General features: G+C 44.7%; 1 protein-coding gene across 3 annotated transcripts in view; it reads right to left on the bottom strand.

Moving 5' to 3' along the window:
* Positions 1-22,031, bottom strand: part of LOC122938453 — a 127,678-nt gene extending 105,647 nt beyond the window's left edge. The window contains exons 1-3 of one of the 3 annotated variants that reach the window (XM_044293968.1): positions 21,913-22,031; positions 13,367-13,469; positions 2,702-2,777 (exon numbers count right to left, since the gene is read on the bottom strand). In XM_044293968.1, the coding sequence (XP_044149903.1) occupies positions 2,702-2,740 (39 nt within the window). In that variant the 5' untranslated portion in view covers positions 2,741-2,777; positions 13,367-13,469; positions 21,913-22,031. The other 2 variants (XM_044293970.1, XM_044293971.1) reach the window with 2 other exon arrangements.
* Between the last annotated feature and the right edge of the window lie 298 nt (positions 22,032-22,329).

Here is a 22,329-nt window from a genome sequence, read left to right as displayed (position 1 = left end):
GGGTCATCCAGGTTCAGAGCAGAATCCGAATCTATCCCTTTCTTCACCCAGGAGGCCCCTCTGAGTGGAGCATCGGAGCGTTTCATGTTCCAATGCGATACAGAGCAGGGAAAGGGCTGTTTTGTTATTCATTCACACAACTGACTTTCGATCCACACCAAGTAGCTGAAAATAGGCGGTTAGATCAGCGTTAGGGTCCATTCACACGTCCTGTTTTTTTTCATCCTGAAAAACGGTCCGTTTTTTTGCGGATCCGTTGTTCCTGAAAATGTTTCCGTATGTCATCCGTTTTTTGCGGATCCGCAAAAAACGGGAACATGTATACATTTCAATAATCAAATAAAGTTGTTTGGATTTCTTTGAAAAAAAATTGAAAAAAAAAAAAAATAAAATAAAAATTTGTTATGTGTTTCCAGGAACGGAATCCGCAAAAAACGGATGACATACGGAATGACATCCGAATGTCATCCGTTTTTTGCGGATCCATTGACTTTGTATTGTACCAGGATCCGATTTTTCAGGACAAGAATAGGACATGTTTTATATTTAAACGGACATGCGGAACGGAACAACGGAAACGGACAGCACACATTGTGCTGTCCGATTTTTTCCAGGACCCATTGAAAATGAATGGGTCCAGATCTGGTCCTGATCTGTTCCTGAAAAAACGGAACAGATCAGGAAAGAAAAAACGGACGTGTGAATGTAGCCTTAAAGAGGTTGTCCTGCCATTTATATTGATGATCTATCATCAGGATAGGTCATCTTTATCAGAATGGTGGGGATCCGACACCCCTGCTGATCAGCAGTTTAAAGAGGAGGCGATGCTCCACACAAGCACTGCTTCCTGTTCATTACACTGCCCGTTCTCTTGGAGGTGCAGTGTGATTACAACTACTCGCTCTATTCACCTGAATGGAGCATGTACTTATAATTACACAATGCCACTGCTCCACAGGCAGCGACATGTAGTTTAGTGAAGTGGAAGCAGTGCTCGCATGGAGTGATGCCTCCTCTTCAAACAGCTGGTCGGCGGTGGTGGGGGGAGTTCGGATGTCAGACCCCCGCCGCTAAGATATTGATTATATATCCTGGCGAAAGGCAACAAATTTAAATGTCAGGACAAGCCCTTTAAGTAGGCAGAAGTTCAGGATATAATCAGGATTCCATTCCTTACTCCATGAGCTCAAGGCCATGCCCCCTAGACTTTGAATTTATGTCTCAAATAAAAAAATTGTTGGTGCACAACTCAGGTGCCTAAAAGGGAATGTCCCACAAAAAATATTCTACAGTTTTCAAGCCAGCACCTGGATATGAATACTTTTATAATGGCATACAATTAAAAATGTTGTATAGCTATTGAGTTATTCAATAACAAAGGATCTGTATAGCGCTGCCTGCTGTTTGTCTTTTTCGAACTTTTTTTTTGCGGGACAAGTTGCACTTTCGAATGGCATCATTTAATATTGCCTATGATGTAGTGGGATACTGGAACAAATTCAAAATGGGGTGAAAGGGATTAACCTCAATGGGACAGCTCTATCCTATTCCTTTGAATAGATGAAGCCGTCCCATTGAGGTGAAAGGGATAGCGGAGCTGTAATTACATCTGCTGGCTTCTGCAATGTGGACGGTGAGCAGGTGAACAGTGAAGAGAACACAACGCAAATACAAGCACCGAGTTCTCTTCAAACAGTTGATGGGTCGGGTGCCAGCAGTCGGACCCACCACCAATCTGATATTAGATCATAAATATTACAGAAATGGACTTCCCCTTTAAATAGCTTTTCTGGAAAAGAACACTCCCCCATCGTATGTGACATTCAGAGAGCAAGTCTAGTGCATGATTGTCTAGGAGGGAGATTACAAGAATGGTCAAAGTAAAAAAAAAAAACTTGACAAGAAGATGGTCTGCGAGCCACCTCCTCTCCCTTCATGCTTCTTGCTCACCCCCCTCTAACTCAGCCCCCCTCTCCAACACAACCTAACGTGAGAGCTGCAAGTACAGTACATGCATCTCTCACTTCCACCTGCTCTAATACAGGCTAGATTGCAGGGCTGCGCAAAACCAAGATCACAGCTCCATTCTAGCCTACAAAGAGACCTTAGATGTGCCCCCCTTTCTGCAGCTACATAACCTAAGCAGGGGTCGTTCAAAACAGTATTGCCCTTTTCTGCTTAAAGGGAGACCTGTTTTAAACCGATCACATAGTTTAGTGGGGCACAAAGACATGACACAGATGTTACCTGTGTTACGTTTTTCAGATCCTCCAAGTATCATAAAAAAAAGTCATTTTTTTATGATATGAGCCACCCAAGTGCCCAGGGGCAGAGAGTTTACTTAAAGTGCCCAAGTTCCCCTGCCTCACCCACGCCTCAGTAAGTTCCAGCCAGCCCTATGACATCATCGCCGGGCCCGATTACGCATGTGCACTGCATCTCTCTGTGCCTCTGTCCACATTGGGCAGAAAACTGCGCATGCCCGGGCCTGGTGGTGATGCGCAAAGGGACTACATGGAAATATGACGTGCTGATCAGTTTTTAAATAGGTATTCCAACTAGATGCCCGAGCCTAAGAAAAATAAAAATAAACTGTTCAAGAAAGTAATTATGTGAAAATTACAAAAATTACAAAAATTCACCAATCGCATGATAAATTAAAACACTGAACGATAAATAAAAAAATAAAAAAACAACATACTTCACAGACATAAAGTGGTTTATTCTGTTCTGCACTCATTTGTAGATCAAACCAAACTGAACCCGGCTAGGGAAGGCTGAAAAACAAAAACAAAGAAAAACACATTAGCATATAAGCCCTTCAGCTTCTTTGCATGTTTTTTGACCCCTTCAATAAGTGGACCACCACTGCTGTAAATACCATTAAAAGTATTTTCCAACAAAGTACACTTATTACACATTCATAGGACAATGGTGAGGAGTAGTCTGAATAGAGCAGGTAGGTGATAATTGTATTTTGTAGGCAAACTACCAGCATTAACATCAGATTTGCAAGGATATGACGCCTGACACCCCCAGTTCTGTCCAGTGTGTAGTGGTCGTGCCAGCTTACTACAGCTTAGCTCCTGTTAATCTGAATGTAAGCTGAGCTGCATTAACCTGTTCGTGACTGCAAATGGACTATAAATCTCCAGGTGGTCGGAGCTTATCTCTAAATGGATGTTCCGATATCTCCATTCAGAGATTGCAGCCTCACGTACGATTAGGGGGGCTCGCCGTCAGTGACAGCAGGGCATCCCTGTATACACAGTGCTGAACAAGCGCTGCGTATACAGCTCAGGAAGCGATATGCTGATTTCTGTTCCGGCCCCGGTGGTCTTCCTGAGACTGCGATCAGCCCTGCAGTGAGACTGTACAGTGCTGTATACTGCTGTACAGTGTCTCCGGTTGCTGTACTGCTCCTGTAACGGTGGCTACTATGTCAGGAGAAATCAGCAACTTTTGCACCCCATCTGGTGAACGCCGTAAAAAATTTATAAATAAAAATTATGCCAAAACATCTACTTTTTCACGTCAGTCCACCTCCCAAAAAACATAAATATCAAACAATCAAAAGTCAGACATAACCCAAAATGGTACCAATGAAAAAAAACATGCCCTCACACAGGACCATCGGCAGAAAAATAAAATAACATAGGGCTTAAAAAAATTGCCAAATGCCCCAAAGTGTGGGGAAAAAAAACTCTGCGTCTTATGGGGCGAATACTAATGAAGCGCTTCCAGTTTGGAAGCGCTTCATTAGAACCGGAAAGGATCTGTACTCGCTGCTTCCTGGTTCTCCGCTCGGCTGTCTGCTGTGCAGGGCTGCGCATCATGTGACCTCACTGTGCACAGCCTTCACAGCTGACAGCCAAGAACCAGGAAGAAGAGAGAGAATGCGCTGGTGGTGAGGAGCGGCGGCATCCAGGAGCAAGAGAGGTACGTTTTTTTTTTTTATTTGCCCTGATAGCTGACATGGGGGGGGGGGGGGGCATGATGGACGACATGGGGGGGGCATGATGGACGACATGGGGGGGGCATGATGGACGACATGGGGGGGCATGATGGACGACATGGGGGGGCATGATGGACGACATGGGGGGGCATGATGGACGACATGGGGGGGCATGATGGACGACATGGGGGGGCATGATGGACGACATGGGGGGGCATGATGGACGACATGGGGGGGCATGATGGACGACATGGGGGGGGCATGATGGACGACATGGGGGGGCATGATGGACGACATGGGGGGGCATGATGGACGACATGGGGGGCATGATGGACGACATGGGGGGCATGATGGACGACATGGGGGGGCATGATGGACGACATGGGGGGCATGATGGACGACATGGGGGGCATGATGGACGACATGGGGGGCATGATGGACGACATGGGGGGCATGATGGACGACATGGGGGGCATGATGGACGACATGGGGGGCATGATGGACGACATGGGGGGCATGATGGACGACATGGGGGGCATGATGGACGACATGGGGGGCATGATGGACGACATGGGGGGCATGATGGACGACATGGGGGGCATGATGGACGACATGGGGGGCATGATGGACGACATGGGGGGCATGATGGACGACATGGGGGGCATGATGGACGACATGGGGGGCATGATGGACGACATGGGGGGGCATGAAGGACGACATGGGGGGGCATGATGGACGACATGGGGGGGCATGATGGACGACATGGGGGGCAAGATGGACGACATGGGGGGGCAAGATGGACGACATGGGGGGGGGCAAGATGGACGACATGGGGGGCTGATCTGAGGCATTTGGGGTCTGATCTGAGGTCTGATTAACATTGGGGGTCTGATTGGGGCTGTAAGCTGAGGTCTGATTAACATTGGGGTTCTGATTGCTGGTCTGACCTGAGGTGTAATTGAAAATATTTTTTTCTTATTATCCTCCTGTTAAACCTAGGTGCGTCTTATGGGCCGGTGCATCTTATAGGGCGAAAAATAAGGGTATTTTATTATGCAAAAGTAGTAAAACATGAAAAAATGTATCTAAATTGGTATCGCCATAATTCTATTAACCTGCAGAATAAAGTTATCATATATACCACATGATGAACATTCTTGTAAAAATAAAATAAAAAATAATGTATTTTTCATTTTCACAGCCAAGTGTTATAAATTCGGTAAAGCACTTGTTGGGTCAAAGTACTCACTCCACCCGTTAAACATTGTTCGAGTGGTGTAGTTTGCAAAATGTGGACACTTTTGGGGGGTTTACATTGTAGGGGTTCCTCAGGGTCTCTTCAGATGCAACATGGCAACCAATGACCATTCTAGCACAAACTGCCTTCCAAAAACCACATGACTCTCCATTTTCCTTTAATTCTTGTGGAACACCTAAAGGGTTAACAATATTTCTAAAATCTGGAGTGTAGTTTCTATGATAAAGGTACTTTATGGGTGGTTTCTATTATGTAAGACCCATAACGTGACTTCAAATCTGAATTGGTTCTTAAAAAAGTTGATTTGGGAAATCTTCTTGAAAATTTTAAAAATTGCTTCTAAAGAAAAATGACATTACCAAATGATGCCAACATAAAGTAGACATATGGGGAATGTAAATTAATAACTATTTTATAAGTTATCACTATGCGTCTTAAAAGCAGAAATATTCAAATTTAGAAACTGTTACAACATTTTCAGTAAAATTGATATTTTTATTAAATAAAGGTAAAACATATTGACTTAAATTCACCACTTACATGAAGTACAATTTGTCATGAGAAAACAATCTCAGACTGGCTTGAATAGGTAAAACCGTTGCAAAGTTAGTACCACATAAAGTGACACATGTCAGATTCACAAAATTAGTGTCACGGTCCCTCAGGTGACTGATGTCAGGGAATCAAGTAGATTGGCTGAGCGTGGAGGAATCCTTGATTTCTCTTGATTCAGTGTTGATAGGGTTAATGACCACTTCCCTTTTCTCAGCTGTTGCTCAGTGGTCATTACTTCTACCCTTTATAGTCTGACCCCACCCTTCTGACTATGCGGTAGATAGCAAGAACATTTTTGACTAAAACCTTCAGGATCACAGGTGCATATCCATGAGGCAAACATAATTACAAAAAACAAAGTGGCTGCACACCATTACATATACAAACAATAGAGCTAGGAAATGGGGGTCATTCTAGATAAAAGTGGTACAATACCTACTATAAATGAGTATACACGAATAATGGAAGCTCTTAGCGCACATACGTGTTGGGCCCATCTACCAGGCGTCAAGGTGGCTTCTGCAGATGGGTCCCTATCACTAAAGACTGCCTCACTTTGGACTTACTTAAGCAGTGTAGGAACCAGGTACAAACATATTCTGCTCAGAAGTCCCAGGTAGATGGGCGTGTCCAGTCTAAAAGGCGTGCCACCCCCAACATATTGCAAGAAAATTTAGACTAAAACCTTCAGGATCACAGGTGCATATCCATGAGGCAAACATAATTACAAAAAACTAAATGGCTGCACACCATTATATATGTATACTCATTTATAGTCGGTATTGTACCACTTTTATCTAGAATGACCCCCATTTCCTAGCTCTATTGTTTGTATATATAATGGTGTGCAGCCATTTTGTTTTTTTGTAATTATGTGTCATTTGGGTTTGGCTGAGCTGGTGTGAGTTTATTTCTGGTGTTCCTGCTCGTCTGTCTCTACAGAAGTAAAGTGTTGCGTTTGTTTGTGTTTGTTATATTCCCTGTTGTTTGTATCTGGGCCAGAGACAGAGACTTCCATTCGTCCATCTGGGGAGGAATGGGTTGTCTCTGGTCCTAACCTTTTCCATGGCCTTATAGGGATATAAAGGCTTAGGTATCCTGCATATGAATATCCCTACCTTCAGAGTCTATTCATATTGATAGGTAGTCAGGGCCCGGATTAGGGTTGTCTAGGAGGTAACCTGTTTCTTCCCTAGTTTCCAGGCCCAGTTACTGTTCCCCTTTCCCTCCTGTGTTCAGTGAGTTTCCCCCTCACACTGATTGTGACAATTAAGCTTGGTGAGGAGGGGGGGATAAACGGCCTGATCAGGAAGTGGTTAAATTGTCAAGGCCACTATACAGTGGACAGAGCTTTCTGCTTCTGATTCCGTCCACTGAGTTCTGAAGATCAATATCTAGAAACCACAGAAAGTAAAGGGCACTATTCTGACAATGGATAGGGGGTGCCAGAGTCCTATCATCACAGAGAACATTGGCCTTGCTAATAAAACACACAAATTACTTGAGCATTGTACGAATCACTGGGAATGTGACCAGTTTGGATTCACATGTACCGATCATTAATATTCCATAATAATAGTTACCATCACAAAAATAATGAGTTTGATTATACATACAGAACAAACCGTATTTTTCGCCCTATAAGACGCCCCCCCCCCCCCCAGAAGTTGGGGCAAAATGGCGTCTTATGGGGCGAATGCTGCAATTTACACTGATACACCGCCGCTGCGACGCTGCACAGCGTGGACAGTGGGTGTATCAGCGGGGAGGGAGGAGGGGCCGGTGCCCCCTGGCAAGCTTGCCCGCAACCCATCATCTGTGCTGTTAGTGAATGGAGCTGCAAGACACACCGCAGACAACCTACAGTCGGTTACTGTGGGCAACCGGTGCACCACAGGCTTCCGCGATACAGGAGCCGAAGTCACACTAGTTCGGCCTGAACTAGTGGATGACGCAGACCTTATTCCCGGCAAAAGCCTCACCATCACGGGAGTTGGGGGGGTGAGCCCTAATGTTCCCCTAGCTCGTGTTTTCCTTGATTGGGGGGCTAGGAGTGGAGTAAGGGAGGTGGGAGTCTCTGCGGAGATCCCCACAAATGTTTTATTAGGCACTGACCTAGGACGATTGGTCTCGTGCTACGTGCGCCCTGGAAGCACACAGGACTCACCCGTCCCTATGGAGGTCCCTGGACATACCGAGGTACTGTGCAAGGATGTTTGCGTAACATCAGATAACCTTGGGGATGGACCTCGGGAGGTGGGAGGTGGGGTGTGTGGGAGCACAATGTGATGACTTGTGCCTGTGTTGCCCGTCACTCGCAGGGCTGCAAAAGCCGCAGCGGAACGCTCCATTGGGGAAGAGCACGTGGAAGTGTCCCCTTCCACCGGTTCGGACCCCGTGGACTTAACCGCGTCAGAGCCTCAGCCACTGTCCCTGTTCGCCACAGGACAGCTGGCTGGGACTTGTAGTGCCGCCTTTGAGCAGGCCCTGCGAGATGACCCTACCTTGGAGCAGCTAAGAGGGTTAGCTGCCAGCCCTCCCTCTGAGGGAGACAAATACCGAGTGTGTTGGGACAATGGGAAACTGTATAAGGAGGACATCTCCCACAGTGACAGTAGGGTGGGGCCACTCAAGAGGCAGCTCATTGTACCTGTGCAGTTCAGGGAACCATTACTGCAAGTGGCTCATGAGATCCCCTTAGCTGGTCACCTGGGAATAACCAAAACAAAGTCCCGGGTGATGCAGAATTTTTTCTGGCCTGGCCTCGGGGCAGATGTCGCCAAGTACTGCAGGTCCTGCGACATCTGTCAGCGAGTTGGCAAAGCAGGAGACCGTCACCGAGCTCCATTGAATCCCTTACCAATAATTGATGAACCCTTCAGGAGGGTGGCCGTGGACATCATTGGTCCACTGGCCATCCCCAGCAGTTCGGGTAAACGGTTCATATTAACCCTGGTGGATTACGCGACGCGCTACACGGAAGCAGTGGCGTTATCCTCCATTAGGGCAGACAAGGTTGCAGACGCCCTGCTGGGGATCTTCACGAGAGTGGGGTTCCCAGCTGAGCTTCTCAGCGACCAAGGACCTCAGTTCATGTCTGAACTAATGCAGGGGCTCTGTAGGAAAATACAGGTGAACCATATCGTAGCCAGCCTTTACCACCCACAAACAAACGGCCTCTGTGAGCGATTCAACGTTGAAGCAGATGCTGAAGACGTTTGTGGAGGCACAAGGGAAGGACTGGGAACGATATCTACCTCACCTGCTATTTGCCTACAGAGAGGTTGCCCAGGATTCAACCGGGTTTTCGCCCTTCGAACTCCTGTATGGTCGACGAGTAAGAGGTCCCCTAGACCTAATCAGAGAGTCTTGGGAAGGCAAGGTTGCCGGAACTGAAGTCTCTGTAGTAGACTATGTCCTCAGGTTCTGAGACAAAATGGAGTCGCTGGTAGGTCTGGTACAGGAGAATATGGTGCAGGCCCAAAGCAAACAGAAGCAGTGGTATAACCGCACTGCCCGAGAGAGAATCTACCAGGAGGGGCAGAAGGTCTATGTCCTGCTGCCAATGCGGCAAAACAAACTGCAAGCTGCATGGGAAGGGCCGTACCCCATTGTCAAATGTCTGAGTAAGGTAAATTATGTGGTGGGCCTTGGAGAGGGAGGTAGGAGACAGAAGACGTTTCACGTCAACATGCTCAAGGAGCATCACGAGAGAACGTCACATGTTATGCCGGTTTGAAGCCTGCCCGAAAGGGAGGAGGCCGACCCAGTACTAGATCTGCTAGCTGACACTCGAGAGTTGGAGGTGGACTTAACCCTCAACTCTCGTCCCAGCAGAGATCCCAGCTCTTAGAAGTGTTGACGGCTCACCGTGACACTTTTACAGGGAAACCTGGGAGAACTCACCTTGCAGTCCATCATGTGGACACAGGTACACATGCTCCCACAAAGCAGTCCGCCTACCGTGTCTCACTGGAGGTCCAGGCAGACCTCAGGAGGGAGATCGAGGAGATGAAGCAGCTCGGGGTCATTCAGAAATCCCACAGCGCTTGGGCCTCACCGGTGGTTCTGGTCCCGAAGAAAGATCAGACAACCAGGTTCTGTGTGGATTATCGGAAACTGAATGCCATCACAACCTCGGATGCTTACCCCATGCCCAGGATTGATGAACTGTTAGATAAGTTGGCAGGAGCCAGCTACCTGACAATCATGGACCTGAGCAGGGAGTATTGGCAGATTCCCCTGACCTCGGAGGCTCAGGAGAAGTCGGCCTTCATCACCCCTTTCGGCTTATACGACTTTACTGTAATGCCGTTTGGGATGAAGAATACGACAGGCACCTTTCAAAGGCTTGTGAATGACTTGCTGGAAGGACTAGAAGAATGTGCTGTCGCCTATTTAGACGACATTGACGTGTATAGCCCCACGTGGAAGGAGCATCTGGTGCACCTGTCGCAAGTACTGGACAAACTTGCTGCGGCTGGACTTACTGTTAAGCCTAGCAAGTGCCAGCTGGGCATGAATGAGGTCACTTACTTAGGCCACAGAGTAGGAGGAGGCACACTGAGGCCTGAAATAGAGAAGGTGAAAGCCATTACGAGATGGCCAACACCTCTCACCAAGAAGCAGGTCATGTCTTTCTTGGGAACGGCCGGGTACTATAGGAAGTTCATCCCGAACTATAGCGCCCTGGCCAAGCCTCTGACAGACTTGACCAAGAAGAAGCTGCCCAGGATGGTGTCATGGACGCCGGAATGCGAGCAAGGCTTCCAGGCCCTGAAGGATGCACTAGCCAGTGCTCCTGTGCTTCAGGCCCCAGATTTCACTCGGAAGTTTGTGGTCCACACGGATGCTTCCGCCTTTGGTCTGGGTGCAGTCCTGAGTCAGGTTAACCAGGCCGGGGAGGAGCATCCTGTACTATACCTGAGCCGTAAGTTACTGGCCAGGGAGACCAGCTACTCCACAATAGAGAAGGAGTGTTTAGCTATTGTGTGGTCCCTGCAAAAGCTACAACACTACCTGTATGAACGCAATTTCACAGTGATCACTGATCACAATCCCCTCAGCTGGTTGGCACGTCTCGCAGGAGACAATGCGAAACTGCTGAGATGGAGCCTGATTTTGCAGCAGTACAACTTCACCGTGCAGCACAGAAAAGGTAGTTTACATGGAAATGCCGACGGGTTGTTGCGGCAGGGAGAATCGGCCGGAGACGGCTGGGTTGCTGTGGAATAGGCTTGTGGCCATTTCCCCAGGCAACCTTTTAAAAGAGGGAGGTGTGCCGGCATACATACATACATAATTCCCCTGGGTAGCCATCTTATATGCTTCTGGCATATGTAAAAAAACTGTGAACTCTCATCTTTCCGAAGCCTGGGTCACCTATGATATAGATGGACACTTTTATTACCACTACTCTGTGAGGCCGGCTATAAAAAGGTCATAAAGGCTATACCAGGCCCAGCTCATCCTGTCCTTTAAGATAAGATCAGCTCGCTGTCAAGCCTGGCTGGAGCGTGACGTCATTAATTTCCAGGTCTGGTTTGAGGAGAGCTAATAGCCCTTAATTAGCTCTGGGCATAAAACCAGTCCACTTTCATATTTCATTTATGAATCAACTTATGCCCTTTCTGACACCAGATCCAGGCTCAAATATGACTAGAGGATGTAATTCCGTAGCTGACCTATGGGTGGTAGAAGAACTACAGGTCCCAGCATTACCGTGTGTGGTCTCATTCTGTAGGTAAATAAATAAGGATCGCAAATATGTATTCTGTATAAAAATATGCCGATGTATCAAGGAGATACGAGCTTAAGTATAATCCTCATTGTATGAACTGAACTTTGATGGGGTCATAAAACACTTGGGGGCTAATCCCTAAGCTTCACAGTCACTCTGCTGCCATTGGCTGACAGGAGTAAGTCTCCTGCCCATGGGAGAGTTCATAAAAATCCATGCACAAGGACAGAGGAGAGAGACCCATGGAACATCACCAGACACTTAATTGGACATTGACGGCATATCTTTTTATCAGAAGAACTTTGAGGGTCTCCCCTGATACATACTGAAAAGGGGTTTGCAAGGATTCAAAAAGGACATATGAACGACCATCTGAAACCCTCCAGAGAAACTAAGTATTCTTTCATCTTTTTCCCTTTCATTTGAACTGTCGTGATTATTTATATTGTTATTACTATTCTGTAGTTTTATAGTCATTTTCATTAGATTTGTATGCACTGCTTTTTACCGCTTATTAAAGATTATAAAATCTAAATAGCCAAGTCTTCCATATTCTAAGCTGCTGAACAACGTACCTTGCCTTTGAAGAGATGTTACCAGGTAGTTAGTTAAATTGCATTTAGGAATTGTAGCTGGGGGTGATTGACTGCGGTTGGTCAGTAAGTGATATCCGGTTCATCCACTGATCTGTGTGATAGTGAATGACCCGGATAGTCGGCTCGTGGACCGGGAACCCACGTGGTGGCAGTTACCGAAGTGTAGTGGGGGGTGTTAGCCGAATGGTAATACCCCGGTCTTGTGAGGTCTCTGTGTGTGCGCAGACTCCGTCACAGACCACTACGTCACAGCTGTGAGATCCGGAGCGGTCGGATCCATAGTTCGTGACAGCCGGCATCTTATTTTGTAATGGCAGCGGGGCCCAGTGTAGTCACTGTATTCTATTACACCAGGCCCTGCTCACTGTAGTAATCATATCTAACCTGTAGGCAATGTTAAGCTATAGAAATCATGTGTAATCCAGCCTGTAGAACTTACTACAATCTTCTGTAGCAGGCAGGAGGCCGGCCGGGCAGGCGGGCGGCAGTGTAACTCACTATGTCACGCGCCTGCTCCTCCCACTTTATGAATGAAGCAGGCAGCGCAGGCGCTTGATATAGTGAGTGACGCTGCCGCCGCCCGCCCTGCCTCCTCCAGAAGATTGTAGTAAGTACTACAGGCTGGATTGCACATGATTTCTATAGTTAAACATTGCCTAGAGGTTAGATATGATTACTAAAGTGAGTGGGGCCCGGTATTATAGAATACATACAATGACTGCACCGGGCCCCGCTGCCATTACAAAACCAGATGCCGACCCCCACCCTCTGTATTTGGGGTCATTCACTACACAGGGACACTGTTATGGGAGGGGGGGGGGGGCTCTGTGGATGACACATAGCATAAGATGCTATATATGTGCCCCCATAACAGTGCCATCCACAGATGCCCCCATAAGAGTGCCATCCACAGATTCCCCCATAACAATGTCAGCCACAGACCACCATTAGTTTAAAATCCACCAAAAGCACACCTTTTGGTTCAAATTATAATTTTTCTTATTTTCCTCCTCAAAAACCTAGGTGCGTCGTATGGGCCGATGCGTCTTACAGGGCTAAAAATACAGTACTGACTATAAAATGCCCGACATATATTGTTCATGCCTGTTTATACCAAAGATTCTGTACCGAGTAGTGTGTGAAACCTTTGTATGAACAATTTGTAAACTTTTGGATCTTCTAATAAAAAGATGTTAAAATTATATATATATATATATATATATATATATAAAAATATAAATATATATAAATACGGTACTTACCAGCACTAGGTAGAGAACGTCCCAGCAGATGCTGAATATTGCTGGCACATAGATATGACTGCAGCACGCTGGTTATACTCAACACCTAAATGGTAAAGAGCAGCTGCAAGGAAAGGGGTGAAGCATAATAGAATATTATATTAGTATTTATTTCATTTCTTAAAAGGTTTACTATTCAATATATTAACAAAATTACTGCATGAGGATTATCTATTTCCGTAATTTTTTTTCTTTTGACACACTGAACAAAAAAATGTAAATCCTATAAGCCTCCTGTGATATCATAAGGGAGTTGTCTGGCCTAGAAGCCGACCAACCAAATCCTCAAAACCTCACCTGTCCACAGACACCACCAGTCTTAAAGTGGCCTGGTTCTGCGACCACTGTGTACATCCAAGTGCATAGGACACAAATTCTTAATCATATCATCTAATAAGGGTGCATCCACACGACTGTATTTTTTTGGTCCGCATCCGTTCCACAATTTTCCAAACGGGTGCGGCCCCATTCATTTCAATGAGACCGGAAAAGATGGCATTTTCTATTATAGGCGCGGTCCGCAAATTACGGAACGCACACGGACGGTTTCAGTGTTTTGCGGATTCGCAATTTGCGTAACACAAAACACTTATGGTCGATTGGTCGTGTGAATATACCCTAAAAGGTAACGGTCACCAAATGGGCCATACCAAGTCCATTCGCTACTTTCAGGTATCTGGTATAAGCAGTCTTGGTCAGGCAGCAGTTCGTCACAGAGGCGGATGGAGCGTGCACCATGTCACCTGCAATGTTTTGGGAGACTCGCCCCTTTTCTCAGGGTAGGTCTTAGGTTACATAGCATACTGTGCGGAAAGTCCTTTTGGCGCCAACAATGTGCCAGATTACCTTCCCAGACACACATCTCAACAGCCATTATAGGGAATTAAAATATATTTATCTCGCAGCTTCAATTTTAAAATGTAAATTAATTTTATGAAGAAAAGAGAAAAAAAAATACACAGCTAACCCCTTGAGTACCAAAGAAATTTTCATCTTACTCCACAGGCCAAATTTTGGAAATCTGACGTGTCACTTTATGTGGTAATAACTTTGGAACACTTTTACTTATCCAAGCCATTCTGAGACTGTTTTTCTGTGACGCATTGTACTTTATAATAGTGGTAAATATGAGTCCACATAAATCACCTGTATTTATAAAAACATAAAAAATAAAAATTCCCGAAAATGTGGAAAAATTAGCAATTTTCTAAATCTGAATCTCTCTGCTTTTAAGGCAGATAGTGCATACCTCACAAAATAGTTATTACTTTACATCCCCCATATGTCTACTATGTTTAAATAATTTTGTAAATTTAATTAAATTTTTGTAAGATTCAAAAATTCCAAAACCCACTTTTTAAGGACCAATTCAGCTATGAAGTCACTTTGTGGGGCTGACATAATAGGAACCACCCATACATGACGCCATTTTAGAAACTACACCGTTCAAGTTATTCAAAACAGATTTTACTAACTTTGTTAATCCTTTAGGTGTTCCACAAGAATTAATGGAAAATGGAGATGAAATTTCCGAATTTCACTTTTTTGGCAGATTTTCCATTTTAAGATTTTTTTTCCACTAACAAAGCAAGGGTTAACAGCCAAACAAAACTCAATATTTATTGCCCTGATTCTGTAATTTACAGAAACACCCCATAAGTGGTCGTAAACTGCTGTATGGCCACACGGCAGGGCGCAGTAGGAAAGGAGCGCCATATGGTTTTTAGAAGGCAGATTTTGCTGGACAGGTTTTTTTGACACCATGTCCCATTTGAAGACCTGATGCACCCCTAGAGTAGAAACGCCAAAAAAGTGACCCCATTTTGGAAACTACGGGATAAGCTGGCAGTTTTGTTAGTACTATTTTAGGGTACATGTGATTTTTGGTTGCTCTATATTACACTTTTTGTGAGCAAGGTAACAAAAAAAAACCTGTTATGGCACGATTTTTACTTTTTGTTATTCGCAATGTTCATCTGACAGGTTATATTATGTGATATTTTTATACAGCAGGTTGTTATGGACGCGGCAATACCAAATATGTATACTTTTTTTTATTTATTAAAGTTTTACACAATATCATCATTTTTTTAACTAAAAAAAAAATCATTTTAGTGTCTGTATAGTCTGAGAGCCATAGTTTTTTTTTATTTTCTGGGCGATTGTCTTATGTAGGGTATCGTTTTTGCAGGATGAGATGACGGTTTGATTGGCACTATTTGGGGGTGCATATGGCTTTTTGATCGCTTGCTACTACACATTTTGTGATGTAAGGTGACAAAAAAATTGCCTTTTTTTTTACACCATTTTTATTTTTTTACGGTGTTCACCTGAGAGGTTAGGTCATGTGATATTTTTATAGAGCTGGTTGTTACGGACGCGGTGATACCTAATATGTGTACCTTTATATTTACTTAACTTTTACACAATAACAGCATTTTTTAAACCAAAATTATATTTTAGTGTCTTCATATTCTGAGAGCCATATTTTTTTTAGGCGATTGTCTTAGGTAGGGGCTCTTTTTTTGTGGGATGAGGTGATCGCTTGGTGTTGCACTTTTAGTGATGTAGAGTGACAAAAAGTGTTGTTGTTTTTTAGCACAGTTTAAAAAAAAATGTATGGTGTTCACCTGAGATGTTAGGTCATGTTATATGTTTATAGAGCAAGTCTTTACGGACGTGGAAATACCTAATATGTATACTTTTTATTTTTTTTAAGTTTTACACAATAATATCATTTTTGAAACATGAGCCATAGTTTTTTTGGGGGTGATTGTCTTAGGTAGAGTATAATTTTTGCGGGATGAGATGACTGATTGGCACTATTTTGGGGTGCATATGACTTTTTGATCGCTTGCTATTACACTTTTTGTGATGTAAGGTGACAAAAAATGGCTTTTTGTGGCACTGTTTTTATATTATTATTTTTTTACGGCATTCACCTGAGGGGTTAGGTCATGTGATATTTTTATAGAGCTGGTTGTTACGGACGTGGTGATACCTAATATGTCTTTTTTTTATGTATTTCACTTTAACACAATAATAGCATTTTTGAAACAAAAAATGATGTTTTAATGTTCCGAGAGCTATATTTTCTTTATTTTTTGAGCAATTTTCTAATGTTGGGGCTCATTTTTTGCGTAATGAGGTGACTGTTTTATTGGTACCATTTTGTAATCACTTGGTGTTGCACTTTTTGTGATGTAAGGTGACAAAAATAGCTATTTTTTTTTACAGTTTTTATTTTTTATGGTGTTTATCGGACAGGGTGGATCATGTGATATATTTATAGAGCTGGCCGTCGCGGACGCGGCAATACCAAATATGTCTATCTTGTTAATTTTTTTCCTATTTTTTTTATTACTTTAGGCCTCATGCACACGACCGTTGTGTGCATCCGTGGCCGTTGTGCCGTTTTCCGTTTTTTTTTTCACGGACCTATTGACTTTCAATGGGTCCGTGGAAAAATCTGAAAATGCACCGTTTGGCAGCCGCATCCGTGATCCGTGTTTCCTGGGCGTGAAAAAAATACGAACTGTGCTATTTTTTTCACCGCCAACGGTTCATGGACCCATTCAAGTCAATGGGTCCGTGAAAAATCACGGATGCACACAAGATTGTCATCCGTGTCCGTGATCCGTGTCCGTGTCCGTTTTTTCCTATCATTTCAATGGCAAACTTGACTTAGATTTTTTTTTCATTTTTCATGTCCGTGGATCCTCCAAAAAACAAGGAAGACCCACGGACGAAAAAACGGTCACGGATCACGGACCTACGGACCCCGTTTTTGCGGACCTTAAAAAAAAAACGGTCGTGTGCATGAGGCCTAATTGGGGATTTATTTTCTTTTTTTCATTTTTTACATGTGAAACCTTTATTTTTTTAAGGGAACCTGTCACCTCCAAAAACCATCCCAAGCCGCCAGCAGTACCTTACAGTAGCGTGTTCCGACGATAATTGTCTTCCTGAAGGCCGATGCGGCTAAAGCTCGGAAAACGTTTTTTTATCCCCTGCCGGCGCGCTTCACTAGTCATGCTTGAAGTCCTTGCTTCAAGTCAAGAAAACCACACCCCCTTCGCTGTGACTGACAGCGCTAATGCAGAGAGTTCGGCAAAGGCAGACGAACTGCCGGCTGTTAGTCGCAGGGAAGGGGGCGTGGTTATCTTGACTTGAAGAAAGGAGGCCGCTGCCCCCTTGACTTCAAGTATGACCAGAGAAGCGAGTCGTCAGGGGATAAAATAACGTTTTCTGAGCTTTAGCAGCATCGGCCTTCAGGAAGAAAATGATCGTCGGAAACACGCTGCTGACTACTGTCAGGTACTGCTGGCGGCTTGGGATGGTTTTTGGAGGTGACAGGTTCCCTTTAAAGTTTTTTTAACTTCACATTTATTTATTTTTCCAGCATTGATTTCTCCTGTAACTGGGGCTGACATAGTAGCCCCAGCTACAGGGGAAATCCCCCCCCCCCCCCCAGAGAGGCTGTACAGCGCAATACAGGGCTGTACAGCCTCAGTGCAGGGCTGATCGTGGTCTGTGAAAGACCCAACAGCTCCTGCACTCTCCCGACCCCGGCGGTCACAGGAAGCGCATAGCTGGTCCGTATACACAGTGATCTAGAAGGCAGGGACACCTGGGTACTGTGCCTGCCTTCCCTCTGGGTTGCCCTGCTGTCACTGACAGAGGGCCCCCCGGCTCGCCAGCTGTACGATTAGCGTGCAGCTGCGATCTCTGAATGGACGTTCCAGAACGTCTATTCAGAGTTAAACATCCATCCATAGGACGTTTATATCCTATGGGCAGATGTGAGGTGGTTAATCCATTATTTCCTGTAACACAGCAAGGGTTAACAGCCAAACAACACACAATATCTATTACCCTGATTCTGAGGTTTACAGAAACACCCTATATGTGGTCGTAAACTGATGTATGGGCACACGGCAGGGGGCAGAGGGAAACGAGCGTCAGATGGTTTTTGGAAGGCAGATTTTGCTGGACTCATTTTTAGACACCATGTCCCATTTGAAGCCCCCCTGATGCATCCTACAGTAGAAACTCCCAAAAAGTGACCCCCTTTTGGAAACTATGGGATAAGGAGACAGTTTTATTGCTACTGTTTTGGAGTATATATAATTAACGATCAATATTACGCTTTTTGTGAGGCAAGGTAACCATAAAATGGCTGTTCTGGCAGTTTTTATTTTTTGTTTTTTACAATGTTCACCTGACAGGTTAGATAATGTGATATTTTCATAGAGCGTATTGTTACGGATGTAGCAATACCTAATATGTGTATTTTTTTAATTTAATTTTGCACAATAAAATAATTTTTGAAAAAAAAAATTATGCTTTTGGGTCTCAATTTTCTAAAATCCATATTTTTAAAAATGTTAGGGTGATTGTCTCATGTAGGGGTTAATTTTTTGCAGGATGGGGTGCTGGTTTCATTGGTACTACTTTGGTCTATATTGGACTTTTTGATCGCTTGGCATTATACTTTTTTTGTAGTAAGGTGACAAAAAAATATGCTTTTTTGCCAAAGATTATTATTATTATTATTTTTTTTACAGAATTCCCCATTCCATCATATTTTTTATTTATTTTTTATGGTGCTTACCGTGCGGTAAAAGTAACGTGATCCTTTTATAGATCAAATCATTACAAACACGGCGTTACCAAACATCTTTAGTGGTTCTTATTTTTACAATTTCAACCAATTAAATGTGTGGTTATAGGGACTATTTTTTTATTTCTTTTTTTTACACTTTTTGGACCCAGACCCACTTGGTTTTTGAAGATCCAGTGAGTCTGAGGCACACATATGTCAGTAACCACCTTACAAGCTGACATTACTGGATGCCACTAGGAGGCACACACATGTCAGTAAGCGGCTGACATTACTAGGTGATGCTAGGAGGCACACACACATGTCAGTAAGCGGCTGATATTACTAGATGATGCTAGGCGGCACACATGTCAGTAAGCGGCTGATATTACTAGATGATGCTAGGAGGCACACATGTCAGTAACCGGCTGATATTACTAGATAATGCTAGGAGGCACACATGTCAGTAAGAAGCTGACATTACTAGATGATGCTAGGAGGCACACATGTCAGTAAGCAGCTGACATTACTAGATGATGCTAGGAGGCACACATGTCAGTAAGCAGCTGACATTACTAGATGATGCTAGGAGGCACACATGTCAGTAAGCAGCTGACATTACTAGATGATGCTAGGAGGCACACATGTCAATAACCGGCTGATATTACTAGATAATGCTAGGAGGCACACATGTCAATAACCGGCTGATATTACTAGATGATGCTAGGAGGCACACAAACATGTCAGTAAGCAGCTGACATTACTAGATGATGCTAGGAGGCACACATGTCAGTAAGCAGCTGACATTACTAGATGATGCTAGGACTAGGAGGCACACAAACATGTCAGTAAGCAGCTGACATTACTAGGTGATGCTAGGAGGCACACATCAGTAAGTAGCTGATATTACTAGATGATGCTAGGAGGCACACACACATGTCAGTAAGCGGCTGATATTACTAGATGATGCTAGGAGGCACACATGTCAGTAACCGGCTGATATTACTAGATAATGCTAGGAGGCACACATGTCAGTAACCGGCTGACATTACTAGATGATGCTAGGAGGCACACATGTCAGTAAGCAGCTGACATTACTAGATGATGCTAGGAGGCACACACACGTCAGTAAGCAGCTGATATTACTAGATGATGCTAGGAGGCACACATGTCAGTAAGCAGCTATTACTAGATGATGCTAGGAGGCACACACACATGTCAGTAAGCGGCTGACATTCCTAGATTATGCTAAGAGGCACACATGTCAGTAAGCAGCTATTACTTGATGATGCTAGGAGGCACACGTCAGTAAGCGGCTGACATTACTAGATGATGCTAGGAGGCACACATGTCAGTAACCGGCTGATATTACTAGATGATGCTAGGAGGCACACATGTCAGTAAGCAGCAGCTATTACTTGATGATGCTAGGAGGCACACATGTCAGTAAGCAGCAGCTATTACTTGATGATACTAGGAGGCACACGTGTCAGTAAGCAGCTGACATTACTAGATGATGCTAGGAGGCACACACACATGTCAGTAAGCAGCTGATATTACTAGATGATGCTAGGAGGCACACATGTCAGTAAGCAGCTATTACTAGATGATGCTAGGAGGCACACACACATGTCAGTAAGCGGCTGACATTACTAGATTATGCTAAGAGGCACACATGTCAGTAAGCAGCTATTACTAGATGATGCTAGGAGGCACACACACATGTCAGTAAGCAGCTGACATTACTAGATTATGCTAAGAGGCACACATGTCAGTAAGCAGCTATTACTTGATGATGCTAGGAGGCACACGTCAGTAAGCGGCTGACATTACTAGATGATGCTAGGAGGCACACATGTCAGTAACCGGCTGATATTACTAGATGATGCTAGGAGGCACACATGTCAGTAAGCAGCAGCTATTACTTGATGATGCTAGGAGGCACACATGTCAGTAAGCAGCAGCTATTACTTGATGATACTAGGAGGCACACGTGTCAGTAAGCAGCTGACATTACTAGATGATGCTAGGAGGCACACACACATGTCAGTAAGCAGCTGATATTACTAGATGATGCTAGGAGGCACACATGTCAGTAAGCAGCTATTACTAGATGATGCTAGGAGGCACACACACATGTCAGTAAGCGGCTGACATTACTAGATTATGCTAAGAGGCACACATGTCAGTAAGCAGCTATTACTTGATGATGCTAGGAGGCACACGTCAGTAAGCAGCTGACATTACTAGATGATGCTAGGAGGCACACATGTCAGTAAGCAGCAGCTATTACTTGATGATGCTAGGAGGCACACATGTCAGTAAGCAGCTAATATTACTAGATGATGCTAGGAGGCACACATGTCAGTAACCGGCTGATATTACTAGATGATGCTAGGAGGCACACATGTCAGTAAGCAGCTATTACTAGATGATGCTAGGAGGCACACACACATGTCAGTAAGCGGCTGACATTACTAGATTATGCTAAGAGGCACACATGTCAGTAAGCAGCTATTACTTGATGATGCTAGGAGGCACACGTCAGTAAGCAGCTGACATTACTAGATGATGCTAGGAGGCACACATGTCAGTAAGCAGCAGCTATTACTTGATGATGCTAGGAGGCACACATGTCAGTAAGCAGCTAATATTACTAGATGATGCTAGGAGGCACACATGTCAGTAAGCAGCTATTACTAGATGATGCTAGGAGGCACACACACATGTCAGTAAGCGGCTGACATTACTAGATGATAAGCAGCAGAGCTGGAGGCCGCGGCTATTTACCAGATTCTGACTAGAACATGGCGCCTCAGCAGTGCTGTGTGCTCGCCCGGTTCACTATTTCCCTGTACATATAAGTGAAGGACGACTCCCACCTTACTATCCGGATTCTCCTCACCTAGTGTTTATTAAGCCTCCATACACTCCATGCGACCCCTGTCGTCACTTCCGGGATGTGACGTATCAGAGACGGCGGCCAGTGTGCTGAGGACCGAGGAAAACCTGGTATGGATCTGTGGGAGTGGTGACAGCGAGTTGTGTGGACTGGATATATCTTGCCCGGGGTGCTCTCCAGTCACTTCTACCGTTTTTCAGAGTTTTTTTTTTTTTTTTTTACTGGAAAACACAGCAGGTTTTTAAAATCTCCCCCACACACAGAGCGGTATACTGCTTCTGGAACCTCTGTTCTGCCTCCATGGGGTCCACTGTTTTCTTCACTACTGTTAGGTCCCTGGCACAGATGGGGTCACACATCACTGCAGCCATTGACTGGCCACACAGGTCACCAAGCGGCAGCGATGACCCCGTCTATTCC

The sequence above is a fragment of the Bufo gargarizans genome, chromosome 5 (assembly GCF_014858855.1).
Source record: "Bufo gargarizans isolate SCDJY-AF-19 chromosome 5, ASM1485885v1, whole genome shotgun sequence".
Classification (NCBI taxonomy): Eukaryota; Metazoa; Chordata; class Amphibia; order Anura; family Bufonidae; genus Bufo; species Bufo gargarizans.
This window is presented reverse-complemented; position numbering and strand designations above follow the sequence as displayed.